The 17695-nt window shown below is 34.7% G+C and overlaps 1 protein-coding gene across 2 annotated transcripts in view; it reads right to left on the bottom strand.

Moving 5' to 3' along the window:
- Positions 1-263: 263 nt before the first annotated feature.
- Positions 264-17695, bottom strand: part of LOC148947042 (uncharacterized) — a 32865-nt gene continuing 15433 nt past the window's right edge. The window contains exons 2-7 of one of the 2 annotated variants that reach the window (XM_089097237.1): positions 14289-14373; positions 13731-13794; positions 13073-13230; positions 9305-9373; positions 5664-5722; positions 264-435 (exon numbers count right to left, since the gene is read on the bottom strand). In XM_089097237.1, coding sequence (XP_088953363.1) covers positions 319-435; positions 5664-5722; positions 9305-9373; positions 13073-13230; positions 13731-13794; positions 14289-14373 — 552 coding nt within the window. In that variant the 3' untranslated portion in view covers positions 264-318. The remainder of the gene's footprint in view (positions 436-5663; positions 5723-9304; positions 9374-13072; positions 13231-13730; positions 13795-14288; positions 14374-17695) is intronic. The other variant, XM_089097238.1, reaches the window with a different exon arrangement.

Raw genomic sequence — 17695 nt, 5'->3', positions numbered from 1 at the left:
CAAGTATCATACAAACTTCCACATGGAAGGGAGGACTCGGGTGTAGTTTTCCCCTAAAATTAGTCCAAGAGAGCCACTCGTAACCCAAGAAATAATAATGTATCTAAAAATTCAAGTTATCCGTGTCTTTGGAAACACTCCTCCCCCCAAACTCCCCCTCACCATCACCTTGGATAACCATGGTTTCCCTTACTAACCCCTAGCCCCTCCTTCGTTAGATAGAAGCCGCGTTGGCATATGTCAAAATAGATAAGATGCTATTTCAAAACTTTTAATCAATTTTACTGAAAAAAAAAAAATACGCTTGAATAACTCGCATCAATACACATTAGATTTTATGATAAATAAGCCAATCAGCATTATAGAATATGAAGCCAGGTTAACCATTCCGATGGATGAGATATAGGCTATTGTCTCTATTTCAATTAGGCTGTCCTGAAAAAAAGACGAAATAACAATACAGATGCTCCTGAAATCGTGTGAAGGAAATATGGAATCAAAGCAATGGAATTGGTTAAATTTGATGGTTCCTTTTTTATAAGCTTCCCTTTTCCCAGTTTGTTTTAACTAAATTTGAACTGTAAACCGCTGTTATACTAACATTTTAAATTCCTTGGCATTTAGTATCTATTTTAAAAGCTGCAATTTGGGGAGTTGACTCAAACTCAAGGCATTGACATTTCAAGCTCTAGTTTTTTAATTTTCGCCCAAGCCCGAGTTGAGCTCTAGTCTCAACTTGAGTCCTAATCTCAACTCGATAAACAGTAACGAACGATTCTACTATGAAAAATTTACAATTTAGTTCATAATTTATTTTTGACCAGCCCTTTCATGATTTAAATTTGACCAGCCCTGTAATTCTAATTCAACTGATAGTTTCCTTTTGGTGAATCTTTCTCACAGCAGACGTGTGTCTCTTCTTATTTTTTTAATATATCACCGAGGTACAAACAAATAAACAAACACTATCAAGGCCAAAAAGAAAGAATAACCAAAGCAAATGAGCAATGGTTCAAAATTTGTGTAAGTGGAATTTTTCCTTATGACATTGGGTAGAGATAAAAAAAACTTTAATTAGTCTGGAAATAACTATTCTCTTTTGAAGACATACAATTAAAGTAAACAATCTCTTAACTGTTTCAGTGGTGCGTCAGTTAATTTTTCATTATTTCCTTGCTGTTTAATAGAATGTGAGGATTCTTTTTTATGATTTTTTTTTTAATGGTCTACATCATACTTGCTTAACTGAATGCAAGATGAGGGCTAAAATACATTAAATAAAACATTCAAGAGAAAATATTGGAAAAATAGTTGACATTATTTTAGTTCCAGTTTGCTTTATTTGAAAGCTTATTTGTTTAAAATACAGCTACATAATCAGTTGATTTTCCTATCAAAAAGTAAAAATAGTAAATCCGATGAAGGAAAAGATGGACTGAAACGATTAAATTAAAAAACCACTCCCTTTTATCTGTATGGATTATGACTTTACCTATAAGCATTACTATGAGAATCTCACGGTAATACGACATGAGAATACTAACTACAGAGTAGTAGCTAGACATCTGGTACCAAGGTCCCTTGATGCGTTGCAACATCCGTGAACAATGGTCGCAGCTACTTAAACTACTGAAACCTTTTCGCATTTTGTCTAATGGTCTGCGTTGTGCAGATACTAATTTCCTGATTCAATTGCCTTGGGCCCAAAGTGCAATGTGTGGTCGGGGACGAATCAGCAAACGTTTCCGTCACAGCTACGGATCAGTATAATCAATAATAGTAATAGCAATGACAATGTATTTCACCAATTTATGCAAGTATTAAATGCAAGTATTAAATGCGCCAGTATTAGAGGAGTTCAAAGATACATAAAATTAAAGGAAAACAAAAGTACTATCAAGGAAAAACTCACGAGGAAAATGATATCTCAATAACACAGTTAAGACACACAACAACAATAACACAGTTAAGTAGAAAGCTAACAATACTTTCGTGACACTCCTGAACGTGTCCGCAAGCTGGTCCGTGTTTGAAGAAATACAAAAAAAAACGTCATATTTACTCAAAATATACCGGTCACGAGTTCAAAGTGACATCTGCAGAAGATATTGGCAAAACTGGAAGAATAGAGATCGAAATTTCTTCTGCTCAGTTAGCGTGAAAACACTCCATAAGGGACCAAGAAGAAGACATGTGGGACAAAAATGCGCTGCAAAGTCTGTCCATAGTTATTTCCTGAAACTGGCTTTTGACTCGAGCAAGCAGCCAACCCTCCGGAGGTATGAAAAAGTCCCTTAGGTAATTCTACCAGACTTGATTGAGATCTAACACACCATTCTAGCTTATTTTGAGACGGTCCTTTAAGAAGGGTTTCATCATCTTTTAAAAGAAAAAACATTTTTTGGGACTAAACTTTTTAAAAGCTTCAAGGGGTTGGCAGCCGAAACTTTCAATCAACGGAGAAGAATAAACCCAGGTCTTGCTCCCAAAACATTTTTGCAAGCCAAGCTGACCAAAGGTTGATGCAGCATTGTGTTGCAGCGGCAATATAAATCTAATTTAATCTGTGTATGTCATTATTCCCGTTGAAAAAGTTACAAGGCCACACAATCATTCTTGAACAAAATACACATTTTGGCCGCAGTGTGAGTGCTAAGAGGTTTCCTTTGGCATGTCGCTTGTATTTTACGGACTTTGGTCTATAGAAGAGTCAAAAGGGTTGAATCTCAACTCAAGTAATTTTGATATTGTCAGCAAATATTTTCGAGATAGCTTTATACGTCGATGCACAGTTTTTATTTATAACATGACACAGAATTCAGTTGGATTAATATACCAAACAGTTGATGGTAACTTACTGCACGCAAAGAGCGGCTAGGCCCAACAGTAACCGAAACTCTAAAAATAGAATTTGGACAACAATAGATACATCAAAACAAATGGCTTTTAATGCTGATTCTAAATGCATAAAGCTCATTAAATTTAATGTTACCCATCAGAAGCCACTAGCCTGAGAAAAATTGCTACATTTTCCGAAAAGGGGGAAACACTCTAAAGAGTCGAGTGATTTTTCAGTGAGAAGAAAGTTTCCGGGAGGAATTTTTCAGGGTAAATTTTACAGGAGGAAGGGGAGGGAAGTGGATACCATTTGAAAAATGGTCAAAAATTAAATTTGATAAAATCTAGTATTGAGGGGCTGCCCCCGCCTCAACCCTCGCTTTTTACGCAAAAGTTTTACTTTTTGTCAAAATTCTTCAAGAAAGACTGCTCAAACACAAGGGCCGTTGTATTTTAATTAGAAGTATTTTTAAAGAGCTTTAAGACTTTAGCATAAAGAGTGAGGATTTAGCTAGAGGCATTCCCTCTCATATACGGAATAACTTCTGTTAGTTTTGAGTGTTGACAAATTTAGCAAACTAGTTTCGCTTATTTATTTTAATGATTCAAAGTGGCAACACTGATGAAAATATGACGCCGCCCTAAAAACTTAGTAATTTTGAAACCAAAAGAAAACTAAAGAAAATTTTGGTTTTTAATTATTAAAAGACCAATGATCGACCCAGAGGGTAAAAAAGGTTTTATTTCAATGTCCTTGGTACTTAAAGTCATGTAATGGCCCATCTTAACTTTGGAGAAAAAAAAAATGTTCGGTTTTAACTCAGAATCCTCTTCTTTGGGAATGTGCTGAAGATGACTTTTCACTCAAAGTTTTAGAACATATGATCTCACATATAATCTTTCAAATATTACAAGTTGAGAGGAAGTATAGGTGGTGTGAGATTAAAAAACTTCTTCCTCTACTCATATTTCGGCTACAGATCATTTTTTAAAGGTTTAATTAATCGAGTAGAAATCTTCACTAAATTTATGACAATTCTGGAAGCTTTTGAGGGAAAAAGACGTTTGGAAATGCTCTCACGGGTTCTAATTTTGGATGTGCATCTTCTCCTGTAAGCTTTTTTCGTTAGTTTATCAAATTTTCAATACAGAGAAAAGTCCTAAAACTAAGTTTTTATCGGCTAGATTTTTTTGTTTGCTGTACTGTCTATTTCTTATTGCTTTCCTCATTCATGTTGAAACCTTTTGTTGGTTATACGTCTTTTTATTGGATTTCTAATTCTCTCATATTGATTGTGACCGTTGAGTGACTGAATTCTTGATTTTTCCATGCTGTTTTGTTCAAAAAGGAATTTTAAAAAGCTTTTTCCACAACTGAGGTTTTCCAAAGAAAAGTAAAAAGCTCCATTAAATCAAACATGATTAGAAATAAAGTCAAGTAATTTTTTAAGCATAAAACTACCATAAATCACCTTTAATAAACAAACAAAACCCAAAACGAACAGAAATTACAATAAATAACCAAATCAGACTCAAAACGATCAGAAACTAAGAATAGTACGGCGGACACCCCCGTGCATTCTAAAGACTAGAAAATAATTTGCACTTGACTGAAAACAATCCTTATTTGGAACAAGGTGTTTTTATTTATATATATATATATATATATATATATATATATATATATATATATATATATATATAAAAAAAAAAAAAATATATATATATATATATATATATATATATATATATATATATATATATATATATATATATATATATATATATATATATATATATATATATATATATATATATATATATATATATATATATATATATATATATATATATATATATATATATATATATATATATATATACAAATATACTGGGATTCATTCCTGAAAGTCTTATTGATATTAATTTTTTTATAAAGTTAAAAAAGAAAAAAACATTTAAAACATGTTTTCTTTTCAGTAAAGTACAAGTTATGATCTAGTCTTTAGAAGGTATTGGGGGGGGGGTGTTCTCTTAGTTTCTGATTGTTTGAGTTGGACTAGCTTATTTATTGTAATTTATGTTCGGTCTGGGTTTCATTTATTTATTGATTGTGATTTATGGTAGTTTATGGTTGAAAAATTAATCAGCTTTATTAACACTCATCTTTGGTTTAATATAGTTTTTGTATTTTTCTGGAAAACTTCATTTGTGGAAAAAGTTTTTTTTTAAATTAGTCTACTGAAAAGGGAAATTTGTGAACTAGCATAACCTCCTAGTAAATACTATCAAACTGACATTAATCAAAGTGAAACAAACGGTCTTTTAAAACTCTGTAGTCTAAGTTTTAACTATTACAACAGATTAGAATTTTAAAGCTAAGATAAATTTAGAAAATGAAACCATAAGGGAAGACATTTCATTTAAAGACAATTGGCTATACATTGCAGTATTTAAGAAGAAACAAAAAAATATATTTACATCCGTATTTGTAGCAGAAAAAAAGTTTTCACCTTTTACACTAATCTTCCTTGTCAGTTGTTGGCAATGTGTTTTTTAATTGCTGATTACTATAGACCGTGGTTCGTCCTTTACTAGGTTGCACCTATGTTGCTGCAACCATAATTGCTTCAGTTTTGTGATATGTCATCTAGTGAATAAGCGCATATAAAAAAGTTGGGAATTGCGAAATTAGAATAATGTTGTTTTTTTCTTACAAAACTATGGAAGTATGTCTACTAAGTAAACAGTTTGCTTTGTAGGGAGGGAGAACTAGTAAAAAAAAGCTTGTATTGTTTGAATTAGGATTAGTACAAACGGATTACCTCTAGTGGTAATTCTGCTACGCCAATTGTTACTCGGGCTGGATAAGGGACCTGAAAAACTAAAAAAAAAAAATTAATAATGATCGATCGTTTCACAAAATCCTTAGGGAATACCTAAAAGGTGAATAAAACAAGCTTTAAACGGATTGGGCGGATGGGGGCGTTCCCTAGTTTGTTGGCCTCAGCTGGATTTACAGCATATATCCATCGTACCCAAATCTGGTGCTATCCTGCCCTCCGGCGCTCCCGTATTTATCATATAATCGGATTAAAAGGGAAAGACAACCATACTGAGAAGCAGACTTAAATAACTTTAACTGTTCAAACACATCTGCTTCAAACACATCTGGAGCCTTTGCTAGCGGTATGGACGATAAATCGCGAGGAAACCGCCAAGTACAAGCTATCTGTATTCTATCATCAGAGGCAACACGGTAGCATTGCCCCAAGTAAAGAGCCACGTAACTCTCAAGTATAATCATTATTTTTTCCTGATTATTTCATGTGCCCCCCCCCCGCCTCCCCTGCATTATGATTATACCTTTGTTCCCTGAACAACTTCGTATAGAAGCCAGGATTGTTGAAACTTGGGAGGGTGGCTCATTCAATCGGAAACTAAGAGTTCCATTAACCTTTTTCATAGCCAGAAGTGACTGGGCGGCAACCAGCCCACGTCATGTACTCTTTTGGGTTCGGGTGCCCCAGTGGACCTCATAAAATAGAATCAAAATGTAGGAGACCGCCATTTTGTTCACAATAGTCAAGGGATCTGACAACTGTACATACGGGGTCAAAATAATCCATGGAGCTCCCGGGCAATGGTCCCAAATTATGTAAATTACCAGCTGTTCACACATAGGTTTTAGCCGAAGAGGTAGACATACTTGATCTTGGTTGTCCAATCAGCTAGGAACTCTCAGGAATCACTTGCTAGGCCAAAACTTGCCAGAGCTTCCCTGGGTTATGCTCATGAGACAGCATGCTTGTCTCAGTAAATTAAAAACCTTGCATGGACTCAAGTTTTCAAATATCTTATCTGCAATATCGCGGAAATGGCTTAGAGGACTGACTTGAAACTTTTAGGGAGAATTAGGGGGAAGTCAGCCGTATTGTCTTTAATTTGGGAAGAGGCCTTTACAAATTGTAAGACAGTTTATGTATCCAGGTTATAAAAATAGCATATCTGCAATATCTTGAAAAAGTCCTACGGACGGAGTTGAAAACTTTCAGGTAGAGTTGTGGGATAGGGCAGATAAACCTCAAATTTTGAATAGGGGGGGGGGGGTATTAAAGTCACAACAGGATATAAATAAACAGATCAAAAGCAAAGTGAAAAGTGACGCCTGTAATTAAACAGTTTCCTGTTTATATACATATTCAATTATCATTTATCAATATTCAATTATCGCAATCAAGTAATTATCATAGTTCTGTTGAATAGACTGGCAACTAAAACCGACTTACTTAACAAAAATTGAGTAATGGGTTGTTCTTTGCTCAGTTGTAAAACATGAGCAATTGTAAAAATTTAAATAGCAGCCACGATTGGGTCATGAAATACTGTGCAAATGAGGTGGCTACGTAAAGATGGTTTAATATATGGTGGAAGTTGGCAGCGTTAAAGGTCACAGCTGTATAACATGTATAGTCATCGTATTTCTAACCAAGGCCAAAACATTGGAGTAGAGCCAAGTCCTGCGTAGAAACATTGCTCGGAGCATAAAAAGAGTATCTTACATCAACTGCACACAAAATTCTTACACAACGGTTAGGCAAAAATATGAAGAATATAGAGTATAAGAATATAGAGAAAATATATTTAACAACATAAACATCAAAATGTCAATATTTAACGGGATTGATTGCCTCACCTATGCAGTAAGTTTAAACTTCTGACCAAAATGTCAATGTTAAAATGATTAATGGACGCTCAGGTGTCTAACTTGGATAATATTGGAATTCCTACCTAGGGCCGAGATATTGCAAAGTAGGGGGAATCCACTTATATAAATTACGTGTAAAAATTGCGTGGCTTTCTACTAAAGCATGTAAACATGGGCTAGGGAAGCAGGGGCGTAATTTTCTATGGGGCAGGAGGGCAATGGCCCCTCTCAGACCTCGGTTTGCCCCCAGAACGCAGTTTGTCGCCCAGCTGAAATTTAGTTTCTTCGAAAATCTTGTCAAAACTAAGATAAACCTGCATAATTCAATTATCAACAGAAACATATCAGTTTTTTTAGTGGATATTTACCTTTATATTACTATAAAGAAACTTTATTGTACATTCATAGTACTAAATAGTACCTTTATGGTACCAAATGGCTTTTATTAGTTTTTGCTGACATTTTCAATTAATTTTGGAAAATCGGCTCCAGCTTTGCCCCCCCCAGGATTTTGACGAAATTACGCCACTGTAGGGAAGCCTAATGGAGATAAACAGATTAGGTAACAAATCTTATTGACTGATTCGTGACTGAAATCCGATGTCTTATTTTTGAAGGTTACAAAACAGACTTCTTATCAAGAATGATCTTGATAATCATTTATTTAAATAAATTATCCGTTACAACAAAACAAAACATGGAAATTCTTTTAACAAAATATAAAATCAAGAATCACCAAACAGAAAAATCAATCTTTTTGTAACAAAATGACTAGCCCAGTCATTGTTTTTACCAGAAGCGGATCCAGGATTTTTTTTAGGGGGGGGGCGGGGCAAAATACGTTGATCCAAAAAAAAATTTTATCCGATAAACTTGCGTTATGAGCAAGTTTAATTAACGCAAACTTCAGTCAATTAAGTAAATTACACTACTTTAGGCTACACTAGGGGGGGGGGCCACCTCCCCCTGGATCCACCACTGGTTTTTACCATAGTGACTACCAAGGAAGATCCGACGAGTTTGGAAAGGTATCTTATTTTTTCACGGAAATAGAAAACCTGATGAAAGAATTTGTTGAGACCAAAATATACTGATTTGGATCATCTTAACGTGCTCTAAAACGTATATGGACGGAAGGCCCATGAATAGATCTTAAGGGTAATCCCCAGAGTTCCATTCACAGGTGAAGTAGCAGCATAGTATGAATAAATTCTTACTCTGTATTACCAAAAATCTGCTAGAATTTTTTTCTTCTAAACTCTTTAGACCAACTAATTATTTAAATTACAAAAAACGAAAGCTCTTGTTAGCTTAAATTTTACATCATTCAATCTCAAAGTATCCTCAAAGTCCCAATAAGGACCTCAAAACTCTTTCTAAACACCACTTTTTTAAGTAATTCTTTTAACAACACTGGGGTAAGGTAGCATTTGATCAAACTTTGAAGATGAGGAATCCAAAGCTTCTTAAGACTTAGAGACTATTTTTAGTCTCTAAGTATTTTAAGCTATTTAACATGTAAGAACTAATCTTAGAACTAATTTTAGTCAGCACTAATGGAAATTTTTATTTAGTGAAACCCAAAGTGCAACGGCACCGAGCAAAGTGACTGGAGATTGGCGAAGAGTAAATCCACCGAGTGGGGTTTTGCTAGGAAGGTTTTGCTTATTATAGATAGTACCAAAGCCGTATTTTTTCACAAGTAATGGTTTGGTATTATAGTCGGAAACAAATATAAATATTGGAGGAGATACTTACATTCCCGATATACCCTGTCCACGGTTAGGACATCCCTCATTTGTTTCAGATACAGCGTAGATCGCAGCACTAGAAAATCACGGATAATAAATAAGCGATGTAATAAAGCCAAAATTTCTTAAACAGAACTTCAGAAAAATTAGACCCTTAAACTTTGGATATTCTAGCTATAACGACTGCATTGTAACATAATTACAGCCTAATGTATATTTTAAAAGTAGTTGCCTATGGATAGTTATAGGTATCTGTTTGACTTACTGTATACTAAACATTAACCTCTATGAAAAATTTGGCTCTTTTAAGGATGGAAGATGATAAACAACAAAAAATAGAACTTTAGGTGTCCATTTGGGTAAAAAAAAAATGTAAGTTGTTGCCGATTGGGTGGGAAGGTCATAAATTAGCTTAAAGAAATTCAGAACATCATTAGACTGATCAAAGATTGAAGTTTTAAACAGATTAAGGAGGAGAATCAGGATGCATAATTATGGTTGCCACAAGTGATTTGGTGTTGTATATGTCTTCTATTAGCAGAGCAGTATATGTCTTCATGAATGAGCCCAGGGCCCCTTAAAATAACCCACTCCCCCTACTAAATCTGGTTTAACGAACTCCCGGGGTAATTACAGTTATTGTCAGTTCTGGAAAAAAGTCACATCGATCTTGTCATTTCAACACATGAAGGGAGTGGTCATGAATAGTTGATCAAGGGAAACATTAATATCTTACCTTTGTACAGAAGCCCAATCATTTTATCTGCAACTCTTTGGGTTTGATCACAATATTTCTAACTGATTAAGTGGTCAGAAGACTTGCATCTGCTTTTGACACGTTTAATGAACGAGGCCGTGGCAGGAATTTTTATCTATTAAAATTTGGAATTAAATATTTCAAATTCAATAAAATTTTATTTTAAAAGGAGGACAGAAACTCCTGATAGGAGGGGGGTGGGAAATAATAAAATGCCACCCTGATCTATCATTTCCTAGAGGTGTCCAGTGTTTAAAGTTCGATACTGGCATAGTATTTTAAATACACAATGTTAGTGACGGGACATAAACTACTAGATACACACGCTACATAAACAGGATTGGAACAGTGCATGCATGATTGTAGTTTCATTATGCTGAAAGTCGACTTTGAATGCCTAGAGGGAAAATACCAGGTTTTATCATGGGAAATTAGTCTTTTTGAAATAGCCAAACAGCAGTTGGATTCGATGATATCAGTTCCTGAGCACAAGAAAGGGGGGGTCAAGAAGAGTTCAAGAAGGGGGATCAAAAGTATAAAAGAAAGAAGGTTCTATGTATTATCAGGGGTCAGTCAATCGAATCTGTAAAACATTGGATCCGACTCATCTACGAGCCAGCTCAAGATACTAACTCTTATGAGCACATTTTTCCCATGCCAGACAGTAATATAGCATATCACTCCATGCCAGACAGAAGTCTCGTCTCGTATACCACTTTCTCCATTGGTTGAGCATTATAAAAAATAATTTTCTGCTCCAGATCCACGTCTGCAAAATAGTTATAAAGTGAAACTTCGAGATTTTTTTTAGCATGCATCTAGTCTGGAACTTATTATTACAAAGAGCCTAATTGTTTCTGCAATTGGTAAACTGAAGTGAAAAAAGTCTAGAGGATATGATGAGATTTCTGCACAACATTTGTAGTTGGGTGGCGAATTGTTTGTGGAACACTTGGTAATCCTATACTAAATTATATCTAATCTGGGATTTGTCCCTGATTCTTTCTCAATTGGAGGTTTGACTCCTCTCCCTAAGAAGAATGAACCTCCTTCTGAGTGTTCGTCTTTCCGTCCAATAACAGTTGCAATTGTATTCTTTTTATAATTTGATAGTTAAAGAGTTGCGAACTAAATGTACAGTTTAAGCCCATCAGTACGGTTTTCAGTCTCGCCTTGGGTGCGGCCATGGGCTTTCTGCTTTAGAATCTGCCTTAGTTGATGCAGAAGAACGCGGTGAAATTATTGCTATAGCTACTCATGATGTAAAGCGTGCATTTGATTCGCTTCTCCACAAGAAGATTATAAGTCCTAACCCCGCTGGCTGACATGTATGAAAATCTAAAAGCGGAACTTAGGCTTCCGTTACTAGCTAATGAGTGTACTAGCCTCTTATATGATTTTGCTGTTTCTCCGCGGGGATATACCCTTCTTCTGGCAAAGAAGCGAGTAAGACAAGGTACTAATTTGTCACCGACAGCATTTAATAACAGTATTGTAAAGCCACAGTCAAAGTCGGTTATGAATTCTATTCTGCGTGGTATTGATCTGTCTTTGATTTGTTATGTGGACGACATACTGAACTGATCCAGTTTCTGCGTGCGCTGAAAGATATTTTTAACAAGTTACAACAAGAGTATGCCCTTATTGGACTCCAGTTTAATGCTGAAAAGTCTGAAGTACTGTTTTTTAATTCGAAATCTGATGCTAGTTGGAGCGTAAAACTTGGTGATTCTACTGTTGAGCTCACAGATGGCATTGTATATTTGGGCCTTCCTATTGGATAGTCCGTACTAGAAACGTGGCGGTTAAATCTTTCTCATTTTCAGAAATTGTCTTCTTTTACGCATAGCTGTATAGTGGAAATTAAGCGAAAGTTTGACCTTAGTCTGTTAGCCCAAGTGTACAATGCTACGGTTTTGGCTTGTTATGTGTACCTTAGCCCATTTTTACGCATTTTTACGGCTACAGATAAGCTGAAATTGTGTACACTGTACTACAAGCATGCAAAGTTTTTGTTGCGTTTACCACTATGGACAAGCAATAGGTATGTTACGCGTCAATACACTGTTACCAAACCAACCCTGATGAAGCGGTTCTGTCCCAAATTGATCGACACAATTTGTCTTTCAAGTCCCACCCGTGGGACAAGGTTTTACAACAGTAGTCAGCATTGGTTTCTCGTCGTTGTCTTTTAGTTTTGTTTATGTCAGAAGAATTAGTATCTTGTGCCTTTGGTTTTGATTTTCTCTTTTGTTTTCTTTGTTACTGTTCTTCATCTGTATTTTCATTGATGGGTATTATCGCACTCATTCATTCATTCAGAAGTAGTTTGCTAGTCCAGAGAAAAAAAAAATCTGTACGAGAAAACTGTCCAACATGCTTGTCGGCCTTTCACAGAAAAAAGACGTTTTAAAGTCACACGGAACACTGCAAAAGGCACGGCTTTCAATCAATTTTAATGCCAACTGGCAAAAACTCAATTTTGAAATTTAAAAACTTTCGAAATTGTCTTTTGCAGAGCGAAAAGACAGTTTTAGACTGTGGGGCACTGCTTGTGGATATCAGCTCCCCGTCTATTTCCAACGTTGTTGAGGTATATGACCAAACGGTCATGACCGAGTAGGGGCAATGACCATTTTATGGACCCAAACTCAACGGGGAATGGTTTTGGAAGGTGAGCCCACAATTCAAGTAACTTCAAAAATAAAGCAACAGTATTTCATCCCAGTGAACAAAATTCATTAATTTGATAAAAAAGTTTTTTTTTCCACTTTAAATGTTTAAGGTATCAAAAATATTGGGGAAACAAAATGGATGCTTCAATGCACAATTAAGAATGAAACCAATTTCCTGGACGACAGTCCTTCAACATAGACTAGACGGCATTCAAGGTTTCTTCCAAAGTTACAATGAATCGGAACCACGAATCCTCTACTTTTGCTTTTAACATTATGGCCCAGGAGCTCACTGTTCTTAGATAAAAAGGAACACTTAGATATTGATGAGTCAGAGCCTTACCATGAGTAAAGTTAAGATTCATTGCAGACAGAACAGTCCCGATGTTTCTTAGCGCTTGTCTCGTTTGTGCTTCTATGTCACCTTGAATTTGTCCAGTGACTGGATGTCGTCCAGATTGTCCAGCCAAAAAGTAAAAATTGTCCATAGCGACACCATAACTGAAACATACAGTAAAGTGATTTGCCTATGCCATTATTTAGACAAATATTGCATTAAACAAGACTGAAAATTTTTGGCAAAAGAAAAATCCCCAGTCAACCCCCTTCCAATCTTTGTGTCTGCCTATTCGCGTCATTGAAGCGAAAATAGAAAGGAGTGACAAAAAATTAAGGTTGACAATAGTACAAGAGATTATCACAAAAATACCGTAAAACCCTAAATGGTATCCCATCACGCCTTAAACTAATCAATAACGCAGTTTCTAGTATAAGTAGTCGATCAACACATAAAAGTGGCGAAAAAGAAGAAAAATCTTCGACCCACTTGCTTCTAATATCCAGTGGAAATGATTGTGAAAAAAGTATTATTTTTCCTATAAACTTTACATTATTACTCTTTAATTTTTCCTACAACAAATAAAAGGAACTATAAATATTGATATTGATCAATCAAAATATTGACCAATCCTATTATTAAACAATAAAACACAAAAACTCACTTATAAGCACCAACAGGATTTGATATGTTCCTAAACTGTGGATAAATTGGCCTTCGAATGTAACCTAAAAATAAATAAAGATTAGTCATTGGACTATGGTATTCGAAGACTGCTCTAAGATTATTTAGATATAATAATTTATTCTTATAGCATTGTCAATTCTCATTAAACCATTGAAATATTATTTTTTCGTGTACTAATCACAACAATTTTGGATTTACAATACCAAAATTTTTAAGACTACGAATACGTTTCAAATATAATTTCAAAATTAATTCGGGAATAAATACATATAAATGCTTTTGCAAATACAAGGACACAAATAGGAAGGACGGCAGTGTAGCAGTTTTATTTTAGAGAATACTATTACTCACTTCCCTTTGCCTACGGTTTATTATGATTTTGAAGAGGGTGGGATAGGAGTGTCTGTCAACTTAAGTTCTGGAAAACATTGTTAAGTTCCTTTTATATCTCACGAAGTGAAACGGATCATCCTTAAATACGGATGTCCTTAATGGCTTAAATCTTGACAGAATAAGGAAAGAAATAAGAACTTACTGGCATCTGCTTGATTTGGAATTAAAGCAATCCCGATGCTGAAGCATAGCACATGCGTGATCGACAAATAAAACATTATTTGTACCTAAAAAACAAAATAAGGTAAGAAAGTAAATTAAGTCGTTTTCATCTTATCCAGAATGCAGGAAAGGGTATCATGACTGCAGCATTGGCCGTAGTATAGAGAAGAGCGAACTGCAGCGATAGTGGCTGAATTGTAGCATTTAAAGATACTTGCTTAAAAACTGCTGCTGGTGTTTAACCTGGAATTCACTAGTAACCAATCGATGCTACCAACCCAGGCACACATATTGACCTTTTCGTAGCTTTTCATTGTAGACTTCACCGCTCCGTACAAATCAAATAAAATTCAAGTGTACCCAAAACTTAAATATTATTCCAAGTTATATGATTTGACTAAATTTTAAAAACTAGTTTTAAAAAGAACTATCTTGGGATAAATATTTCCAGTGCAACTCTTTGTATCAAATAGCAAATTTTACTGGGATTCAACTCCGCAAAGCCCTATATACGAGAAAAGATGTGCGACCATTTCGAAAAAGAGTCTGGAACACCTCATAAAATGAAACTCAGTTGAGATAAAAATTGAACAATTGAAAATGGCCTTATAAAATAGCCTTATCCGGCATTACACTTCATATTTTACGATAAACCATTCAGACGACAGTTTTGCTTTATTACTAGACGCCTCAGACATAAAAACTTGTATTTAAGCTTGAAAGTTATCCTATAGGCCTACAACTTCAAAGAGATTAGAATTCGACTGATAAAAAAAACAAGAAATTTTTATCCCATTTAAGTGTACAGAATGCCTTCATGGTTTCTTGGGACTATTTTTAGAGGTCAAGCAAACAAACCGTAAGAAAGGGAGGAGTGCCAGAGAGACACCGCTTTTTATTCTTATTTAAGTGTTATAAAATCTGACCAGTATTGCAGCATTTTTCAGCTATTATATTTAACTGGTTTTACAATGGGTGGCATCCAGCAGCTGTTCCTTATTTTCGTTTTTAAGGAATATAGTGGGTATTTTGACTAGTTGGTCAGGTCCTAAAAGCTCTGTTTAAAAAGCGAAGAAAAACACTAACGCTAATTACATTTAGAAAACTCGAAAATAAAAGACTATCAAATAATGCAAATCATTATTACGAAAAGCATATCCAATGACAAAAATTACCCATATAATACTCTCTTTAGGACAAAAAAAAATATTTTTTTAAAATTCAAACATTTCTTAAGTTATATAATAAGGAATTATTAAGGCACTTCAGTGTCTTTGCATTTGTTTTAGTTCGGCCCCGCCATACGCATCAACTTCTTGTAATCCCTCCTCCTCGCCAACATCGTTGGTTTCCATAATTTTAGAATTATTTCAATTCACACTTTTAGGGCGTCGTTCGACGTTTCAGTTGCTGGTTATTCATAGAAAAAGGTTTTTATGGCATTTTTATTGAAAAACAAAAACAGAATTGTTGTTTTGGCTTTTGGACAATACCTTTATTAACTCAGATTTAACATACCAAACTTTTAAAATCAGCTTTTCTTTAAAGTAACAATGGGTTTATTTAAAAAAAAAAAAAATATATACATCATCGATTCCCTGAAGCAATGCTTGTGCGGGAGAAAACCCACCTAATAAATCAAAAAACCAAGAAACCAAAAAAAAAAAAAAAAGAAAAAAAAAAAAAAGAAATAGAAAAAAAAAAAAAAAAAAAAAAAAAAAAAACATAATTAGAGCTCAACTTAAGGGACCCGAAAACCAAAGAACCTCCAAACAACACCCAACAAAATTATAATAATTATAATCATATTCAGCTGCAACTAAACCCTCCTCAAAAACAAAACTTAAGTGGCGTGGAATAATCCCTTCAAAATATACACATCAAAACAATGGTTCTTTAGCGACTTACGAAAATCCTGCAAACCCCCAACATTCCTCAAATCCTCAGGCAAACTCTCCCAAACTAACGGAACAACATGGCGAATTGAAAACCTAGACCTAGACGTGACCATAGCTGGTCTTCGCACCAACTGAGAAGATCGTGTCAAATGATCGTGAGTAGTAGACGCAAGACTAAACATTCCTGAAAAACATGATGGTAACTCCGAAGCTAAATATTTAAACATAAACAGAGCATCATAGAATACACATATTCCTGCTAACGGTAGAATTTTATACTCGCGGTAAAGATGCCTCACCGATACAGATATGTCAATTTGATTACCATAAAGAACTCTAATTGCCATATTCTGTCTTACGCAGAGCGGATGGAGGTGAGTTACGAATGTTTTCGACCAAACCATACAACAGTAAATGAGATATGGGTGAACCATAGAAAAATACTACATTCTCAGAATTTCACACGGAAAAAGATACCTTAGTTTACGCATAATACCAATATTACGAGACAATTTGCTGTTAACAGATGCAATATGGTCTTTAAAACTAAGGCTTTCAGCAATTATAACACCAAGGTATCTAGTACTAGTAGATCTTACACTAGTATGGTGCCCTACTTCTATCCTATTAATCCATAGATAATGTCCAGTAATTCTACCATAAATAAAAAAATTCGACTTATTATGATTCAGTTTCAATTTATTTACTCGCATCCACTTTTCAATCGAAGAAATACCTTGTTTCAATATAGTCATCAACTCATTTTCAGTTCTAGCAGCTACGGTGAAATGGGCATCATCAGCAAAACATGGTAGAATTCCTTTAGTACCGTAAGTATCAAGGTCTAAAGAACAAGACACATTACTTGAAGCTCTACAAAGGTCATTAATATAAACCAAAAACAACAAAGGGCCCAAATGGATCCCTGGGGTACTCCAATCGAAATATGTTCAATTTTAGATGTAACTCCATCCATCACGACACACTGAGTCCTTCCACTAAGAAAACTAACTATCACATTTAAAAAATCACCACGTATACTACTACTATATAACTTTTGAACTAGTATATCATGATCAACAGAGTCAAATGCTTTAGTAATATCCAAAAATATCGAAGCTATCTTCAGACCCTTGTCTAAAGCATCATTAATAAAAGTTGTTAAAAACAAAACTCCATGCTCTGTAGAATGATGACTCCTAAACCCAAACTGACTAGAACTAAAAAATTGTCTTTTTTCGAAAAAACTTACCATCTTACTATGAATCAAAAAAATATGAAAATATGAATAAAGAAAAGTTAGCGCTAGGAACACGGTCTGCAAAAAGTGTCGAATTCAATTAATTTCCTTTTTTATAATGATATGTACGAAATATAAGCAGTGATTCAAACACGGGTTGGAGCACCAAATTCATCTTCAAAAGATGTCGTATATATCTATATACGACATATGAATTGAAGTTATCAAGTAATTTGCAGTAGGTTGCAT

The sequence above is a fragment of the Artemia sp. Qi Xiang Cuo genome, chromosome 11 (genome assembly GCF_049724085.1).
Source record: "Artemia sp. Qi Xiang Cuo chromosome 11, ASM4972408v1, whole genome shotgun sequence".
NCBI classification, from domain to species: Eukaryota; Metazoa; Arthropoda; class Branchiopoda; order Anostraca; family Artemiidae; genus Artemia; species Artemia sp. Qi Xiang Cuo.
The sequence above is the reverse complement of the archived record's forward strand: the minus strand, read 5'-3'. Positions and strand labels throughout refer to the sequence as shown.